At 34.4% G+C, this 21,014-nt stretch overlaps 2 protein-coding genes across 2 annotated transcripts in view; one reads left to right on the forward strand and one right to left on the reverse strand.

Annotated features, from left to right (window-relative positions):
* LOC133198778 (multiple epidermal growth factor-like domains protein 10) overlaps positions 1-9,134 on the forward strand; it is a 30,677-nt gene extending 21,543 nt beyond the window's left edge. The window contains exons 5-8 of the mRNA XM_061334773.1: positions 5,552-5,689; positions 7,939-8,079; positions 8,304-8,409; positions 8,606-9,134. Coding sequence (XP_061190757.1) covers positions 5,552-5,689; positions 7,939-8,079; positions 8,304-8,409; positions 8,606-8,723 — 503 coding nt within the window. The 3' untranslated portion in view covers positions 8,724-9,134. The remainder of the gene's footprint in view (positions 1-5,551; positions 5,690-7,938; positions 8,080-8,303; positions 8,410-8,605) is intronic.
* Positions 9,135-16,758: 7,624 nt separating this feature from the next.
* Positions 16,759-18,155, reverse strand: LOC133199161 (uncharacterized). The gene is made up of 3 exons (XM_061335023.1): positions 18,143-18,155; positions 17,316-17,582; positions 16,759-16,922 (listed from the first exon to the last, which is right to left on the reverse strand). The coding sequence occupies exons 1-3, from the start codon at positions 18,153-18,155 to the stop codon at positions 16,759-16,761; spliced, it is 444 nt and encodes a 147-aa protein (XP_061191007.1).
* Positions 18,156-21,014: the final 2,859 nt, after the last annotated feature.

Consider the following 21,014-nt stretch of genomic DNA (forward strand, 5'->3'; position numbering starts at 1 on the left):
GAAAAAGTCAGTGCTTTTGATGTCTCTTTCATCTTATTAGGGCTTTCCACCTTTCTGTGGAAAGTCCTATAATTGATTTTCTTCTGTTTATTATTATTATTATTATTATTCCGCTGATTTTTTTGTTTCGCAACTTATCGGAGAGATGCATATTTCATATTAGTCGACTGCTTAAATGAGTTTCAGATTTGACCCCAACGACTTCGATCGATGACATTTAATGAAGTTATTGCCCCTTTTGCAAGAATAGCTTGTTATCGCTACTCCTCTGAAACCACAAACCGTATATACAAAACCTTCACCAATGCCTCCCACTAATTAAGAGGGCTTTCCAATCTATCATTGTGAAAGGATTCATCAAAGCCTTATATGAGTTATTGCCCCTGAAGTTTTTTTGCTGTTGATGTAAACTTGAAAGAAAAATTAATGCATAGACGTAGAGACATGGGACCAACTGAAATGGATTCTTGCATTTTTGTTCTTGATATTTATGTGAAGGTCAAAGGTCAAGGTCATCCAAAATATGAGAAATACAGAATATATGAAAGGGGGGGGGGGTTAAACCAATATAAATGTATGAAATAAACTATTCCACGCTTTAATTATCTTGTTTTCTTCTTAAAATGCATGTAGAACATTTTATTTATCATAGCTGCATTTAATATAACTCACATGGAAGCTTGTCTCATTCAGGAATCTTCATACAGAACCTGCAACAATCTTGGGATCCACAGTCAGGTCGCTTTGAGTCCAATCCATGTTTTCCTACATGACGACCTACATACCATTAGCCTCGAGTCCAATTTATATCATCTAGTTTAACTAAATCAGAACATTTTAACACCTCAAATCAAACCTTCGTAAGCATAATGCACAAAAATAGAATTACGACATGCACAGTAGAACACATGTCATGCATTGTATTTCCATGGTAACTATGTAAACAAATGCCATCAACACGGAAGCAAAAAAGAAAAAAGGAGAGAGAGAGAGAGAGAAAGGAAAAGAGAAGGGGAAAGAGAGAAAAATTGGCCCCTAAATCGGAAAAAAACCCCATCTTTTTTTGGAGCTGCGCGAAGACCTTTTGAACTCTACAGAGAAACGAGCCCGACAATATATCTAAATCAAAAGACGAATTTTTGAGTTTTATTTATTTTCTTGCATTTTCCTTCTTCTTCTTTCTTTCTTTTCTTTTGAAAGCCAAATTATATGGAAACATGTTTCTCAAAACTATTCAATTCCGATAACTATGTTGTACAATTTTTTTTTATTCCTTAATAGGTAGTTTACTGCACACATCTTCATCGGAATTCGTGGCGTAGTAGTTAGCGCGCCTGCCTTTCAAGCTAAGGGTTCCGAGTTCGATCCCTGCTGGAAGAATTTTTTTTTTTTCATTTTTTGCAGTTTTCTCCCTTTTTTACAGCCCGAATTACATGGAAACACTTAAAAAGGTGGAAAGACCTCTAATTGTTCTGTGAACAATTAGTCTACTAGTTATATAATTAGGTTGTTCATGCATGGTTCTTAATCATTAAAAAAAACAAAAAAAAATATGACTTCATTTTGATTTAGATTTCATGGATTTATGTCAAGAGTGTGATTTTTTATTTGAATGAAAAATTATTAATCATATCTCATAAAAGTTATTTCAAAAGAATAAAAAATACTTTATTTAAGGCAGAATTTATGACAGTGTTTTGTTTCTTGGAAGCAACTTTCATCAATTTTCATTTTATTAAGTAAAAACCATTTAGTTGGATGATTTTTTTAAAATTATTTTTGAATATACAGGTATTTATCTGCACTTATTATTATAATTATATTAAGATATCATTCAGCATACAAATTAAAATACAAAAATTAAAAATCACTATAAGTGCATTTGTTTTTAAAGACCCCTATATGCTTCACACTAAAGAATTCATATTCCATGGTACCATCATACAGGAAGAGTGATCTGTCGTCAGATCAAACTTAAATCGAAATCTACATCATATTACTCTATATGAGCTCAAGCATTTTTAACAATTTATTAAGCGAAGAATATTTGCATGTATTTTCCATCGTTTAAATAGGAAACGGTGATTTATGTTCATTAATACTGCACTATCTTTGATTTTTTTATGCCCACATATTGACCTGTAAGATTCGGGGGTATATAGTTTTTGCCCCGTCTGTCTGTTAATTTGTTTGTCCACAAAAACTTTAACCTTGCCTTTAAGTTTTGATTGGTTGGAGCCATAATGACTGTAATATTTCACATGTATTCCTTGTAACAAAACTTTTCTTTTGGTATAAATATATATTTGACATCTTGACCTTGTCCTTAGAGTTTGACCCCCTTTTGCAAAAAATTATAAACAGGACACCTTAACAGGGATGGGCAGAGCATAGGGAGTTACGGTATAAAATTTCATTGCAAAGGCCCAAAAGCTTCTTGGAATATTGCTCAGAAATGAAATTTTTACACACAATCAGAATGTATGACCTTGACCTTTGAACCTCAAAATCAATAGAGTTCTTCCTTAGGCCATAGGGAGTTGTGGGATAAAATGTCAATGCAAAATCTCAAAGACTTCTTGAGATATTGCACAGAAACAAAATACCTTGACCTTTTGACCTCAAAATCAATAAGGGTCTTCCTTGGGCCACAGAGAGTTATTAAGTAAAATTTCATTGCAAAAGCTCAAAGGCTTCTCAAAAGTGTTACAGACAGACAGAAAGACAGACGGACCGATGCACTAGATCATCACTACAATGAGATACATGTACTACATGTACATAATTGGACAAAAAAAAAATGCTTTGATATTTCTCCATTTCTCTTTCTTGAGAATGCATGTAGATATGTATAAAGTTTAAAAGATTTTTTAATTTTTTTAATTGACAGGTATTAGTACATAGTTTTTGTTGGTCAGCTTAACTTTTTCTGAGAACAATTATGAGATTTGATGCTGAGGGAAACAAGAGAACAACATATGTAGTACATGTTTCACATGAGAAATTATACTCCAAACATGTTAAGATTTTGTGTTTTTATTTCATTACAACTTTGTGATAGAATTCAATAGAAAATATGAGAAAACAGCAAATAAGCCATAGCCATAAGTCATTAATGTTCGGGTTGCTTTGACTAATATCAGGAACAAACTTACAAAAGAGTTATTATAGTTAGGAAAAATACATAACTTGACTAAATATAAAATTGTCCCTGTGTATTATATTTATATCATTTAAAAAATCATAAGTCAGGACTTCATGATGTGTTATGTAGCATGATGACAAGCTGAAGAAATTTTTTTTTATTTGATTAGGATATCATTTTGGAAGAAGTATTATTGAACTGCATAAAACTCCAGAACAGTCAATCGAACCGTCTTGGATGTCTTGATTAAATGTTGTAATTTTAGGCACTGAGCAAAAGAGAGAGTTTAATTGTTTTTTATCTAGACTATGTTCATAATGCATGTACCATTTCTAAGCTGCTTTATACATACATATAAATATATGGGTATTTATAATGATGTTCATCAGCTCAGACCAGTTACATGTACTACAATAATCTGTGTCATGGAACAAACCCTCACTGGGTTCATAGCAAATTATCATTATAACTAAGAACATTCTATCTACTCAGAGCTTAATCCAAGAATCTTCTGGATTAAAACAAAATCCCCACTTTTTCATTATGTACATTATCAACACAATCAATCTCGACATGTTCTGGCTAGGATCTGAAAATGGAGGGGTGCAAGAGAAGGGCACTCTTACATGACTTAACGTTGTCTAGAGTTTTTGTGCATCTCTTATAATAATGAACTCCTTCATATATTATTAATTTATTTAACCTTATTGATTTGAAAGATACAGAAACGGTAAACACATACTTATCTATAGAGCTAGTAATTATGATTGTAAACATATAAAACCGAATTTTAAAGATCATCTTAGGATAAATGTTATTTTTCTTTCTCTTTTTCAATGATTTTCTATTCTTGATTCCTATTTTCAATAAAAGCACCATACTATTCATATAAACTAGCTGACGTCTCACATCTCACAATTTGTCAAAATATGAAACTAAGGGTTTGAGCCTGTTGAGAAAGTTTTAAATGAATATATCAGATTACTCAAACATGTCACCCTAGAATGTGTTCATATTTTATTAAATGACATAGTTTTAGTAATTATGCTCACAATGCCATTCTAGTCTCCAACAATGGAGCTTGGTGTTAAGACTGTATCAAGTAGATTGAGTTATGTAAGGAAAATCTCGATCATTCAGTGTGACTGTGTCCCTAGCTTAAAAGTAGGATTTCAGCCTTCAAAGCTCGCGATCGCCTATAAACACGGTGTTTTAAACAAACATACAATGCAAAGTGGAAACACTGGACATATTCATCTCCCCTTACATTGACTTTATCTATTTGCATGATTTGACATGATAAACAACGTGTACCTTACTAAGACGAACCCGAACTGTTCTTGTGATGAAACAGACGTTAAAAAGATGTGGCAGACAAACCACTTATTTGTATCTATGAATATCGAAAAAAGTATTAGATAGAAACAAGAAGTAGTAAAATGTGCCACTTCTCCATTTTTTAATTGATCCCCCATTTCTGTCACCACACGAAACATAAGTTCGCGCATGCGCAATAACGGTTTAAAGAATATTCCGAACATTGAACCCGATGACTATTATGCTTGTGACCCTTGAAAACTAATATTGGCCGTCTGTGCATTAAACAGAAAAATTTTAATTTACACCATACTTATTACTGTTTTATTAATGATAATTTTATTATTCAAAACGATTTTTACAACAAAATCCTAAAAGTATGGATATTAGAAAGATTTTTCAAATAATCACTTTTCAGGGAATTCGGTTTAAAAATGTAAAATTTTCTTGTTAGATGTCCGCTTCCCCACTTAATTTTTATGCCACATAACGGAAAGATCATTGGAAAATAACACGCTAATTTTTTAAAGAAATCTGTCCTCAGAATATCAAACAGCAAATTTTTTAAAGAAATCTGTCCTCAGAATATCAAACAGCAAATTTTTTTAACCAGTAATGAAGTTCATAATTTTGAGCCAAATATGTTTAATTCGCCATAAAAAGTAAAAAAAGTGGATCAGCAGATTAAAAAATTAATAAAACCGTTAAACAAGCGTATCTTCTCTCTAATTCATATGTTTAAGTTTTTCATTTACATTTAATTTTAAAAAGCTAGCATAAATATTTTAATTACTGCATTTCTGTAATTTCACGATGCAGTCTATTTTTAGTAACAGTCCTTCCAAAAGGAGGTCCGGTTGACCTCAAAATTTACACAGATCTGGAAAGGACACACACTTAGTTAAAATTCTGAGAACTTTCACAGAAATCTGTAGCTTCGTTATTTTCATGGCATGGTATGGATCTTTACCTTAAACGATTATGTTTTTGTACAGTGTATATCGTACAAAATCTTCTGGTTGTAAAGACTAATAAGCGATTAATGCGGGTGTATAACAATGCATTTCACGTTCTTGCATTGGTATCTAGGCTGCAGTCAAAATACATATGGACAGAAATGTTTAAAGCAGTGTGGCTCATGTCGGTATGGGAAGATGTGTGATATGGTAACAGGAAGCTGCCCAAATGGATGCGCAGAAGGGTGGTATGGTGAAAAATGTATTGATGGTATGTCTACTTTTTAAATTTTGAATTTAAAATAAAATTCTTTGCCTGTGTAAGTCTACATTAAACGAAATATTTTGTCTACATTGAAGACATAATCCTTATTATGCGAGATTCATATTGTATAAATGTCTTGATGTACAAATTCCTACAATACCTGTAAGACCTACAATCACAAAAGTAGGTATTGGAACACACTCCTTTACTTTATGTCTTACAAAAGTTTGTTAAGAATAAACGGGTACTATTTTTATCAGACACTTAGCTTTGGGAGGGGGGGGGGATACAGGGGCCCTCTTTTGTTGCCACACAGTCAACACTACTTACTGTGTCCCAAAAATTATCCTTCACCGCCTCAATGTCTTTTTTTCTGCAGGACAACTTTTTTCTGCTTGTTAATTTTTTTCTGCCAAATCCCTCTCTGGAAAAATGTCTTGATACGAAAATGAAAGAAAAAATGAGTAAGCTCACATACCCCACGCTCCCCCAAGACTCGACAATGCAACACGTATTGAATGGCACAGTGCATTTTAAATACACAGTATAATTCAAAAAGGGGCATTACTTGCAAAAAATCATCACATCAAAACTTCTTGCATATAAGGACATTCAAATCTTTGTATGTTACAACTTTAATTGGGCTGAAGTTTCTAGATAAATAATGGAATCAAAATTTCTTGGTAATATACAAATCTATACATTATGTCTGAAATACCTACAAAGTTTCAGGAAATTCAGTGCAGGAGTTATGTTGACAAACTGTAATTTAAATTCCTCAGCGATTTCGATTTGTTAATGAGTGTAAGTCCATGTCCAACACATGATAATTTACACATTTAAATAATTCATGGAAACAAAATTATGATGTAGTCATATGAATTTGTTTATATACTGTACTTTTGAAATTATTTAAGGCAAAGCACCAATTTGAGAGGGGGAACTATCCAAGATTGTGTGTGTGTGTGTGTGTGTGTTAAATCAATATTTTGATCTCAAAATCAATAGGGGTCTTTTATGGTCATAAAATATTTCACATAAAATTTCATTACAAAAGCTGATTCCAGAGGATTTCTTTATGACCTAGCTGGAACGTTTTTTCAATAATAGGCAAAACTCTTCAGACAAAAATAATGGAATCGGAATTTCCTGGTAATATGCATATCTACACTCTGTGTACTAATTATCTGCAAAGTTTGACGAAATTCTGTGCAGCGGTTTAAGACGAGATGAACTGACAAACTGTCATATCTATATTCAAGATATGGCCAATAATCTGAGTTGAAAAGTGCAGCAATTCCCAGAAAAAATAAAGGAATCGGAATTTCCTGGTAATATGCACATCTACATATTGTGTCCTATATATCTGCAAAGTTTGACGAAATTGTGAGCAGCGGTTTATGAGGAGTTGCGCTGACAAAAAACAGGACTGACGGACTGACTGACTGACGGACGAGTCAAAAACATTATACCCCCCGCAACTTGTTGCGTGGGGTATAATAACCTGAAAGTATTCACTCGCCGTTTCAAGCTTTGCAGACCTGCTATTAAGTGCATATTGTGAAAACCTTTTTTTAAATAACTTGAATTTGTTAACGGAGAAAAATAAACGTTCAAAATAGTCTCCCGCTATATTTTAACCAGCTGGTGTTTACGTGTATCATTCCACTACAAATTTGACTGCAAAATGAGACTTATCTAACTCTTTGTATCGAACCCATTCAAGAAGGAAAACTTCTTTCTTTCTTGCATTCGGAAAATCATGCGTTGACTGTCCAACATTCGCTATAGATTGTTCTGGGCACATGGAACAGTATTAAATTTTATGAAAATGGATAAACAAGTAAAGATTAGTTTTCGAGTGACAGTTGTGTGCATTTATGTTAACGTTGTAAAAATAACGTGTTACTTTAGGTTAATTCATTTAAGTCGAAGTGAGCTCGTCATCAGTTTGTTATTTTTCAGAATCAAAACTTTAAGGCCTTTGATGAGAAAGCTACGTCTCTAAAGAAAATATAACGCTGTGTGTTTCGGCGTTGATTGGCCAAATTTATTTATTTATAAGAATAAATTCGAAAAGTTTTACTTAGCCATTTATTTTTGGTCTACAGGCAATATTTACAAAAAATGGAATGATTGAATACTTGCTACAAAAATATATGTAAGGAAGAAAGTGAAAAGAAAATAATGGTTAATGCTTACTTCTGAGTGGCATAATTACTAAACTGTTAGATTAGCTTTTTCTTTATTTTTAGCTTGTCCCTCGGGGTACTACGGGTTTTACTGTATGAACACATGTAGTGAAAACTGCGTGAAGCCAGATGACTGTGACCGATCTACCGGGACGTGTACCGGGGGTTGTCTGTCTGGATACAAAGGGGACAGGTGTCACACAGGTATCCACTCACACAACATATGCTAAAAAGAAAAAGCTGTTCGTTATCTCCACATACTTCATTGAAATAAACTTTAAACATAGCTCCATTTGTCCTAAAAGATAATTTAAACACACTAGCTTGCACTATGAACTATTATTTATTCTACAATGCTGCTGAAATTTCAATTTTATATCAGTTTTCAATGTTTATAAATTGCCTGTAACAAATGCTCTTATTTGTAGTTGATGGTCCAGGATTTAGTTCAGAAACTGTGTATGTTCTCATAGCTCTACTCAGTGTTGCGCTTCTTGTCAACGTTATTTGTATTACAACTTTTATTACACGCAAGTGAGTATATTGTAATAAATTATTTGTAAGATGTTATAATATAAATTATATTGAATGATCTTAATTGAGCATTTATTAAGTTGTATTTCATCTGCATTTTCACAAAACTTTGGCGCTGTGCTGCCATATTCTAGCGACAGCTTATGAAATTGTGTCGATCAAAACATTTTGATAAGAAGTAAATTTATCTTTTCAGGTTTTTCTGTAAAAAGGATATCACAATGAGAAGGACTCACCCGAATCCGAAACTGAATATCTACAGTGTGTTTCAGAACGACAGCTTTACTGAAGTGGAAGCTGGGCATGGTTGTTAATATTTAGTTTGGATATTGGTCGTCTTAGACAATAGGAATGTTTAACATTAAACTTTAATGTCGTTTGAATTCTGTGTTTAGTCATGGCAACTACGTGATATGATGAAATGTACCATAATATTGACTTTAAGTTTATATGCAATGTTGATTGCCTTAATAACGCATGCAAATGTGAATTAGATACGACTCTGTAGCGCCCTTTCCAAAACTATCGTCCGATTTGTCCTAAGACAGATCTTGAGAGAAACCTTAGGACCTGACTTCTGGTTATCATAATATTTGTCATTGCTGTTTTATAAAACTACCTTAAGAAGTAAACAAATCTAAAAACTAGTATTAAGATGTACTTCATGTAACAATTATATGAGGAATTGTAGAAAAAAAAAATTATTATTAAAAACAGAGGAAGAAATATTATTGCTCGACGTTGAGTTTCTTTGAATATATACCTATTTATTTTTTATTTTTCTATAAATAATATAAAAATAATAATGAAATTCGATATAATCGTTCGGAAATAAAATTAAAGTGCTCCACTTACACTGTTCAATTTTCTGGTGGGGGATGGGATAGGAGTACACTCAATAATGCTGTCATATATAAATATGAAGAAATCTGAATGCATAACTAATGCTTAAATTATATCTAAAAATATATTTTAATAATTATTGTGGTCGCCCGCGTGGCGCAGTCGTACGTCGTAGAGTCGCGAAGGAAGGAGCTGATCCTTACGTCGCGGGTTCGAATCCCAATGTGGGTCGTGGGGACCGCACCTTCGGATGAGACCGTATTAACCGAGGTCCCCTGTCGCAATAGGTGCTGGTACGAAAAAGACCACTCACTGCTCAATGGCCCTAAGTGCCGAGTATAGGTCAAATTTTGCAGCTCTCCACCAGCAAGTGGTGGCGTCTCCATATGAGTGAAAAATTCTCGAGAGGGACGTTAAACAACAAACAAACAAATAATTATTGTGATTGCCAAGAAACTGAAGTCAATTCTGTTGAACCAAAAATATATCTTGCAAAATTACATTTATCTTGAACCAATACCGCATTTTTGCAAGAAATTAAGGATATTGGACTGCATTCAATTGGGACCACAAGGCGAGTTTGAAATCTGCGCTGAGAAGATAATCAAGTACAAAGATGTCTCCGAAACGGTGCCCACGTTTAAGTTCTGCTGAAATTAACTGTGCTAAAGGACAAAGTGGAGATGGATAAAAAATATTTTTCAGACAAAAAAAAAAGATAACATGGTATAGAATATGGAAAACTCGACCAGTTATCAAGCTCAAAAGTCCATTAAAACAATAGGGTTCGGAAGAAGAGCAAACACGGACATCTTAAAACATGTGATGGAACAAAGTTTGTTTTTGTTTGTTTGTATGTTGTTTAACGTCCCTCTCGAGAATTTTTCACTCATATGGAGACGCCACTACTTGCCGGTGGAGAGCTGCAAATTTTGTCCTATACTCGGCACTTACGGCCATTGAGCAGCGAGTGGTCTTTTTCGTGCCAGCACCTACTGAGACACGGGACCTCGGTTTATACGATCTCATCCGAAGGACCGGTCTCCACGTCCCACAGTGGGATTCGAACCCGCGACGTAAGGATCAACTCCTTAATCCGCGACTCTAGAGCAGACGCTCTAACCCCTGCGCCACGCGAGCGTCTTGGAAGAAAGTAGCCTCAAAAGTTAACGCAGTGAACACTACAGACTGCATCAAATCGGGAAAAGAAATCAATAAGACTGCTTGAGTAGTGAGAGGAAAAACTATTGGCTCTTAAAGGGAGGGAACAGAGAAGGATTGAGAAAAAAAACATATCGGGGACAATCAAATGACTGATACACGAGTAAACAAAAATAGTCATTAGGGATGCATTAATTGGTGGTGTGTAGGGTTGGGATTGATGTTTTAGAGGCAGAACCTATCACGGAAACAGCACTAGCGTAATCAGGAAAGAGCAAAAATGATGTAAATGGTGGGTTAAGAAATTTGATGCACATCCTGACATCCCACTGAATGTTGGAGAGGGTTTCAACTAAGACATTATATATATCCTAATCACCTGCATATGGAGATTGTTTCCCGGTTGATTCGATACGCAAGAGCATACTCTACGTAGGAATTATTTTTAAAATCAGTCAACCTATTGATAAAGAAGTTAATAAAACAAGGAAATCAACAGTCTAGTTTTAAGTTAGTATTTTGCAAATTATATGGGCGATGTAATGACCTTGTCAAGAAAATACAAATGTACAATTTGTAAAGTGTGAAGTCGATTGATGACTGACTATTTCTCATACAAATCGTAAGATCATTATTTACACGCTGAATGTTTACGGATATTTCCAATTGCCTGGTAATGACGAGGAGTACACAACGGGTACGAACGTTCGACAGGGAATGCCTACTCATCCGTGGCACCTGATCCAACTTTTGATGTTTTTATATGTCTCGGTTTGATCTGATCCCAGTTTGTTTTATTTCATTGTACTTTTGAGCTTGATTACTTTTCCTTATTTCCATATTTCAAAACTGTTAGTCGCCCGCGTGGCGCAGTGGTAGAGCGTCTGCTATAAAGTCGCGGAGTAAGGAGTTTATCCTTACGTCGCGGGTTCGAATCCCACTTTGGGACGTGGAGACCGGTCCTTCAGATGAGACCGTATACACCGAGGTCCCGTGTCGCAGTAGGTGCTGGCACAAAAAAAATCCCTCACTACTCAATGGCCCTAGGTGCCGAGTATAGGACAAAATTTGAAGCTCTCCACCGGCAAGTGGTGGCGTCTCCGTATGAGTGAAAAATTCTCGAGAGGGACGTTAAACAACAAACAAAACTGTTAATTAGTGAATACCAACAAGCACGTTTATTTCCGAAAAAAAAAGGAAAAATGCAAGATAACTGAAGTATGAATTCTTTAATGGATACGGTAGGAAACACAATTGTTTTTTTTTTATTTTCAGTGGTGTATTTGGTCGACACTAAAAGGCAACTCATCAACAATATAAAATGATAATTTTTGTTTGATATTTCGTATTGAGGTAATACAGCATGCACTTTTTTAACATAGAGAGAAAACAAACTTTGTTTATCCACAATTTTATTACATTTCATGCTAAAAAAAAACCGAAGTAACAAAATAAGTTAACATTTTATGAAATAAATGTTTTCATGATTTTCATAACCTGATCCCAACTTTTAATTTTGAGGTTCGTGTTTGCTCTGCTCCATATTTGTATCCTTTCATGGGACTTTCGAAATTGAATACTGTTCGTTATCTTGATATTTCATTGATAAACAAAGTCACCTTTTTGTGTTTTTGTTTAGCTATAGGGTGAAACGACTTGCGGATGTAGTGCCGTCACAGACACGTACAAAGAGTTTATTAATTCTCGTCATGATGACCTCACGTTGAAACTACCTGTGACGGAAGAAGAGAAGTTGGTTGTGGAGAAAAGGAGATGAAAAAATCGAGGAAAATGGCGTCTTTAAATTGCAAATCGGCAAACTGCGAAAAAAGTTTTTGGTTGTGATATCAGAACATTGTTATCAGTGTTGTGCAAAAAAAAAAATATTTCTACATGCTCTCTTTGGGTGAAATAACGTCCATTTAAAGTGCAGCAAAAGCACATTTTACGCAACACAAGGATTTTTTTCAATAGAAATTCTAGTCCAAACATGCGCATCGTTACATGAATACTAATGGGGATTGCTTGGGTTCACTCCTGGTGTCATCAGCTAATTCAGGGTTAGACATTAACCTTAGTCCGTTAGTCGCAAATGCATTCTCATTCAGACTAATAAAATCTGTGGCCAAAATGACCGAACAGACCAATGAATATTCCTAATTGAAAAAAACAATAAATCATCGATGTCCGATTGTTGACAACTCTTCATAGAATGGTCACGGCCCCAGGAATACTCCAATGTGTTTTTAGCTTTCGTAATTTTGAGTCCATTCAGCCTAGTAAATGAGTTTTAACCGTCTATTTGGTGCTAGATCCATTATGACGTCAAAATCGATTAAATTTACTTTTCCCATACTTTACGGTTACAGAATTATGTAGAAAATAAGCGTTTTCATGGAATTCAATTTGAAATCATGTCAAAAGTTACCCAGATATCTATATTTAATTTAATAACAACAAATCGTTATGATAATCGTGATGACTTTGACTTTTCAATCGTCAACTTCCCTTACTCATGCAACAATAAACCCTTATACAGATTTTCCTTTACTTACCGATCATGAAAAGGCGCACGTGACCAGTCGGCAGGGGATGCACACTCCTTCGTGGCACATGATCCCACCTCTGTTTTTGGAGGACCGTGTTTGCTCCATCGTCGGAAACACACGGCCCATCTCGCGTACGCTTATTGCCCGTGGGCCAACTCATTGAAGTTTTGTCGTATTTTCTCGTTTTTATTAATTCAATTCCACCAATGAAATCATCGCTTGCGAAAGCAAAACTCCTAAGCTTTTGGAGAAACGTGCTAAATATGGCAACCATATATACTCCTTGCGGAAGGTTCGCTTATTTTGTAATAGCAGAATCGGCGGTAGAGGATATCGATGTTTGTCTTCCAATCAAAGCAAAGAATATTATATAGACGTTTTTGCATTGCTTTCGGTGAAAGTCAAGGGATTTGCTCTTAATCTGTGTGCAAACAAATTAAGTCGTGTAAAAAACTAGAAAGTATTCAGGCAGAACGACATTAAATCGTTTTAGCTTTAATGTCAATGCCGGGTCTGGCTGGCAAAGCAACAGCAACTAAAACGCCAACACGTCCAAGCGATCTTATAGTGTTGTCCAACACACCCTTACTCCAAAATCAAGATTAAACAAGAGGCCCAAGGGCCTTGAATCGCAATTCTGATAAACTGTACAACCTATCACTTCTATTTGAAGCCTCTAAGTATCCTGTATATTTAGATAAAGCCTTGTAATTCCAAAGATAGGTAATAATGACCTACATTTTAGATAAAACACTCTGAGAACCCAAGATAATTCTTAGCCAATTAGTACCTGAGAGTACGTCATGGTGACCTACTTATCAGTTGTCATCCACTGAGGACCTAACATGCATCAACTACGTTTGACGATTCTAAGCCAATTAATACTTAAAATATTTTTAAAATTAGAACCATTGATATAAAGCCATAAAATTTCAAAAGTACGTCATGTTGACCTACTTTTGAGTTGACGTACTCCAAGGACCCAAGATGCAAAAAACTGACAAGGTTTGATGATTCTAAGCCAATACATACCTAAAATATTTAATTATAACTGTAAAATTTCAAAAGAAGGTCACAGTGACCTACTTTCCAGTTGACATATTTTAAGGACCCAAGATGCATCAACTGACAAGGTTTGATGATTCTAAGTCAATTAGTACCTGAAAAAATATTTTATCAGATCACTGACTTACTTTCTGTTGACGTACTCCTAGCACCCAAGATGCATCAACAAAGTTTGATGACTGTAGGCAAATTAGTAAAGGAATATATTTAAATAAAGTCATTAAATTCCAAAAGTAGGCCAGAGTGACCTACATTTAAGTCGACATACACTGAGGACCCAAGATGCATCAACGGACAAAGTTTGATGATTCTATGCCAATTAGTACTTGATATATTTAAATAAAGCCATACAATTTTAAAAATAGTCACAGTGACCTACTTTTCTGTCGACTAACTCTGTGGACCCAAGATGCCTTAACTGACAAAGTTCGGTGATTCTAGGCCAATAAGTACCTAAAATATTTAAATAAAGCAATAAAATTTCAAACAGAGGTCACAATGACCTACTTTTAAGTCATTTTATTTCAAGGACCCAACATGCATCAACTGACAAAGTTTGATGATTCTAAGCCAATTATACCCGAAATATTTAATTATAGCCATTTAAATTGAAAAGTAGGTCACGATGACCTCCGTTCCAGTAGACATACTCCGAAGACCAAGATGCAGCAACTGACAAAGTTTAATGATTTTAAGTTTATTAGTACCCGAAATATTTAATTATAGCCATATAAATTGAAAAGTAGGTCACGCTGACCTACTCTTCAGTCGACTTACTCTGAAGACACAACATGCATCAACTGACAAAGTTTGATGATTCTAAGCCAAATAGTACCTATAATATTTAAATATAGCCATAAAATTTCAAAAGTAGGTCACAGTGACATACTTTTTAGTTGACGTTTTTCGAGGACTAAAGAGGCAGCAACTAACAAAGATTTATAACTATAAGCCTTAAAATGTCCAAAATATGCCTTTAAAACGCTTTGAAATCGAATGCCTGCAAAGTTCAAAAAGTTAGTCACTATGACCTTCTTTTTAAAAAATATGTTTTATGGCCCCCAGATGCACCATCTTACAAGATTTAATGATTTTAAACCTCTCAGTATTCAAATTAATGATTTTAAATGCTTTGAAAAAGATTAGGCAAAAAATTCAAAATGTAGGTCAAGGTGACCTACTTTTTAGTTGACGTACTCCAAGGATCAAAGATGTATCAACTGACAAATTTTGATGATTATAGGTCTTAAATTGTTAAAAATACGCCTCTCAATCATTTTGAAAAAGAATGGTCGCAAAATTTAAAAGGAGGTCACCGTGACCTACTTTTGAGTTAACATGATATGAGGTCCTTAGATGCATCAACTAACAAGATTTGATGATCTTAGTCCTTATAGTAAAGCAAAATATCAACATTTTAATAAAATGTAAATTTTGGTCAACTTTGAAGTGACCTTGAGACGACACCCTTGCCTGAGGATGACGCCTTGAACAATTATTAATATTCAACATATCCTCAACCTTGTTTGTAAGTTTAATGATAATCTGCTCAGCGGCTCTTGAGAAGATTTTTTAGCAACCAGTACTTTCGTTTATATTTTCCTAATTATCTCTCCTTGTTTAATGGTCACAACCCTACCTAGTCTTAGAATAAATAGGAGCCCTTGGGCCAAGGATACCCTGTGACAAATTATTTAATAAATGGCATGGGGGCTCTTGAGTTAGGGCCCATATTCAAAAAAGTTTACACACACAGAACAAATGGCCATAGCAGTAGCTCTTCATATTTCTCATCGAGCCTTTGGCTCAGAAGAGCTAAAAAAGATTATTTCTTTCTCCAGGTGGCAGACACTTTCAGGTAATTATAAGCACAGAATCATATTCAATTTTATTAAAGGATTAAATATTCTTTTTGAAAATTTTATCGATGTGTAAACTTTTGACATTTTACTCACAAGCTTAATAAAAGTGCGAAGCCTTTTATGTTAAGTGTGCGAGTAAAATATCACGATTTTACACATCGAAAAATTTTCAAAAACAACTTTTAATCCTTATAATTTCAATTTGTGTATACATTTAAAAAAATTAATTTTATACCCCATGCGAGGCATCTTTCTTTTTTTAGCTGGAGTGTTCTGAACGCGTAGGAATTCATCATATGAAAAAATAGTTTCTAAGTGTTTGAACGTTAACAGAAATTTAATAATCAAACTGTAACAAAAAAAAATTAAGTGTAATTGTATAATTTATGCATTAAACAAGTAATTCAATAAAATGTGTGTTTTTTAAGTTTGATTAAAGTTTTATACTATGACCTATGACATTGTTTACAACTTTAGTTAAAGTAATAGTGGCAGTCTTTAAAGACAGAGCATGTTCTAAATCTTGACAAATTAATGGATTCCCTGCTTAATGGAGGCTTTGATTGTTGATCGACTGTGATTGAGTGGTCAGACTCGGAGGTAAGCATGTTTGTTTTTTTTTTCTCTGCTTGCAACATTACCAAGAACAGAGCTGATGACTTATTTCCGTTCTGTGCTCGGGCGACGGCAGTACGACTTCAGCGATTCCTCCCTCTTGTGATCAGACATAAACATTATATGCCTGTCGGGTAGACCAGCATTAAAGTTAAATTTAGAACTAAGCATCGCATTATCAGTTTTGAACTCCTTCTCTCTTACTATTTCAATGTCTCTTCCTATGTCTTTATTGCAGCTCGCATATTTTTCATTCAATTTTTGTGATATTCTTGTGCCTGTTCCTCACTACTTTTCGATCGATTTATGATATTTTTTGGTTGGGCCTCTGCGTCAAACTTCCTTAAGCTTTCATTAAGGGTCCTTGCATCATCAACCTCTAGGTCATGTGTTTCCTTAAGTCGCTCCAGACACCGAACTGGAAAATTATAATTTTAGATTCTTTTTATACACTGATACTTTAATTACAAGTACAATACACGATTTAAGTATTTTAATATTTTGTTATTCATGCATGTTTGTTTAAAAATATTACAACTACATTTTGATATTTTTTTTTTACTATTTTCACATTTTTGATATTTTTTATTTTAGATTTTCACATTTTTTTAAATTAACACTTTTATACTGGTTTTTATTAATTTTGTTTTATTTTCAAAATAACTTTACAGGGAAATTATTCATTCCTACCTATTTTTGGCATGATCTTGTTTTGATTGTTATTCAAAATGTCAAAACTGTGGGTAGATATGTGATATTGGAGCTGAATACCATTTCAGTGATTTTAAAGAAGTATCAAAGTAAGCATTACCATTAAAGACACCAATTCCCCATTTTGTGTTCCTTTTAGTGGCTTCTGAGTACTGGTTTCTCTCTATTTTTTGTAAATCTTTTTCTGAAAGGCATTTGAATCTAGATTTTTCTTCTTTTGGGGTCTCTTTAGATGAAACAGGATTTTGAATGGGTTCTGGTTCTGCCATTGTGACATTTGATTCACAGTGCTCTTCTGTCTGGTTCTGCTGCTGTAATGCCTCCAGGAGCATGCCATCAAAACCCTCAACATCTTCTTTTAGGACCGCTAGAAGTGTTAAAACCTCCAATTCATCATTTATTTCCAGTTGTATAGATAATTGTAAGTTTTCCAAAGGCCTTTCACAGGTTTCTTCACCATCTGAGGATTCCGTAAGTTAGTGCCAAAGCCTAGACCCCCTTGATGGGTATTCCAAGCAGACTTATATGTACAGATATATTAAATTTAATTTATCCATGATCAGAAAAGTTAAAACTTTTGAATTTAAAATTGATTTTATAAAAAAAAAAAAACTTTTAAAAAATTCCTCAACAATTAATTTTCCCCAACAAATTACTACATATTGTCGGCCATATTGTTTACATTAGATATGGGTAAAAAAAAAAGTAGTTCCGTCTTACGATTATTTTTATCTAAGTGTAAAAATCTGTGCCTGTGGTTTATAAACCAATAAGAAGGCTTGACTGTTGAATATGCTAATGTGATTGGAATTTTATAAACTTTTAACAACTAAAAAACATTTCCTCTTTATAGAATTAAACCTGGATATTAAATTTACTGGGTATCTTGTACCTACCCAATCGTTGCAAACCACGGTCAAAATGTACGATCCTCTCCCATTCTGGCCGTGTTTAAATGAGAAGAGAGTACTTCGTAGCTCATTAAAATATTGACCAATGCGAGTAAAGCATAGTCGGGTAATGAACTTTGACGCGATCTTTCAATACCCAATCGCAGTATATGAAACGTTTCAAGTAAACTGCTGATGTCAATTGTTGATTCCTTTTGCGATAAAAACAAATATTGTCATTGGCTGAACATGACATCACAAAATAGAGGCGTAAATATTCAAGATGACACTTTTTGTGATCAAAAAGCAGCCAAGGGTAGGAAAGAGCTATGTGAGGACTCCGGACCGATAATACGATGCTTGTACTCAGACATTTATTGTCAGATTTGCCAGATAAGATTAATTTAGGTATAATTTTTCCTGATGAAGTTACTTGTTGAAAGTTTTACCAGGTCTCTCTGGTACAGTTTTTACACTAGTTTCCGTGCTTCGTAGAGTAAGCCCATTTTACGTCTCGTCAGTGCTTCGTTTACGAAAATTTTAAAACCTTTACTTTGATTTTCATTGACCGTTTACGGTACCTCAGTCGGTAGAGCGCTCGCTTCGTGATCGGGAGGTCGTGAGTTCGAATCTCGGCCGCGACTGACCCTAAGTCGATAAAAAATGGGTAGCAACTGTTCCTTCGCCATGCGCTCGGCACTTTGAAGTGAAAGTTGCGGGTCCTTCGGATGAGACCTTAAAAACCGAAGCCCCGTGTCACGGCAGGCGTTGGCACGATAAAGATCCCTCACTGCTCAATGGCCCTGAGTGCTGAGTAAAGGTCAAAATTTGAAGTCCTTCACCGGTATATAGTGACGTCTCTATATGAATGAAAAATTCTCGAATGGGACGTAAAACAACATACAATCAATCAATCAATCGATTTTATTGAATGTTTTTAAGTACCACTTGTGTGAGAACACTACGTTTTTGTCTCTATAGCTTGTAAACTTGGCGATTACATCTCTGGGATCCTGGTTCCCCCCTTTTTTTTTGCTTCGCCGTAATCCTGACCCCTGCCTTTTCCCACTCTATTTGTTCTACATATTTCAGTGACTGATATTATATAAGTTTTGGTGTTAAAATGTAATTGTTTATGGCATTCAAGACAATGCTATCTGTACTCTCATTCTGGGTTTCAGGTATCCCACAAAACTTCAGACGTCCTCCTAGAGTACTGTTCTGCCTCGTCCATTCGATCTTCAAGACTGGCAACCTTTTGCTCTAACTCAGCAATTTTGTTAAACAGACAGTCAGAAATCTGAGATTTGAATGCCTCATTGTTGAGAATTATGCTAACTGCATGTTTAACACCCTCTTTGTCTTTAGATACAGTGTCAATCATATCACTCAAACTTTCATTTTTTTCTCTAAGGTCTTGATTAGAGCATGTTGAATTATTTGAATCCATTCTAGGTCTTTTTTTCTCACTTTGATTTTTATTCCGATTTTTATTTCCTCCCATCATTTAAGTTTTAATACTAGCACGGACTAGAACACTTGACCTAGTAACAAAGGTGTTGAAAATCAACTGTTCATTCGTGGTGACGTGTTGTAAGTTAAATGTTTCTAAGTAGACCTTCATCCAACATTATACTACTAATTTCACATCCAAAAACGTACAATCACCTTTCCACTTTATTATAGGCATCTTGTAGCAACACAAATTTCTCACATATTTGGGAGTGCAAAGAAAAAAATACCCCAACAACAACACGTCTTACATGTCCTCGACCTAGACCTTTTTTTATTAATAGTATATTATATATTTTGAAATATTGCCCGCCTACCTACCCTAAATTTCCTAGCCTGAAAGTGAAAAGTTGATTTCATACCTTGAAATTCACGTTAATTACTGTATGTATGAAAATTGGAATAAAGTAATTATGTAGGTAATTGAACCTGTGAAACTTTAAGGGCAATATTCTATTTAAGATTTCTATGAAAGGTTATTGTGAAAAAACATAACATAATTAAAGATGCAGTATTTAGCAAATGAATTTGCCGAACTTTTCAGTATACATCTACACTTGCTACTGAAGGTCACCCACCTCCAAGTTTAATTTCTCTGGCTAGTCGAATTAAAATTATACAATTTAACAATATAATTTAACGAGCGTTTACATTCGTGATGAAAATAATACGATCCCTAAGGCAACAATTCAGTTAGTATAAAACAGGACACTGCAAAGCGATCTTCAGCAATGAATGAAATACAGTTGATGATCATTCGCCAAAAGGAAATAAGCCAGGGAAAGGAGGGGGAGGAGACAAATTGATCACCACAGTCAGTCGGTCTTCAAAAACTTTTTTCCTGACAGTCTTTCAATATTAAAAGACGCCTATTTTGCACTTGGTCTTTGGTAATCGAACATTTTTATGATGCATTTATTCAAACAGAGGCAAAAATAACAAGCCTCTGGTTAATGTAGTTTAGATTTGTTCGTGTGTACTCATTTCATACAATGTTAAAAGTTAATTTAATTGATTTTTCACAATAATCAGGACTTTTAAATTTTTTTCTTCTCTCGACCGAGTTGCTAAAAACTACACGATAAACTTTTTTTAATCTCAAGGAAACATTTTTTTATTCAATCTGGAATTTTGTAATCCCGTCAACAAGTTTTTTTTTAATTTTATTAATTCCTTCAAAATTAATAAATTTACATATAAACAACAGTTAATTATCAATTTGTAAACTCCGCTACGAAAGCCATCTTTATACCGGAATAGATTTTTTGAGCAGCGACTATTCCATCAATGAAATATATTTTAGATATTTCATTTTACAATTTTTATACACAATACTACATGTATGTCTCTTTTTTGTTTGTTAAAATGGGAATGAACGTTGCAGAAAAAATATCAAG

This window comes from Saccostrea echinata, unplaced genomic scaffold (genome assembly GCF_033153115.1).
Source record: "Saccostrea echinata isolate AGI-Se365-2 ecotype Australia unplaced genomic scaffold, CSIRO_AGI_Sech_v1 ptg000033l, whole genome shotgun sequence".
NCBI classification, from domain to species: domain Eukaryota; kingdom Metazoa; phylum Mollusca; class Bivalvia; order Ostreida; family Ostreidae; genus Saccostrea; species Saccostrea echinata.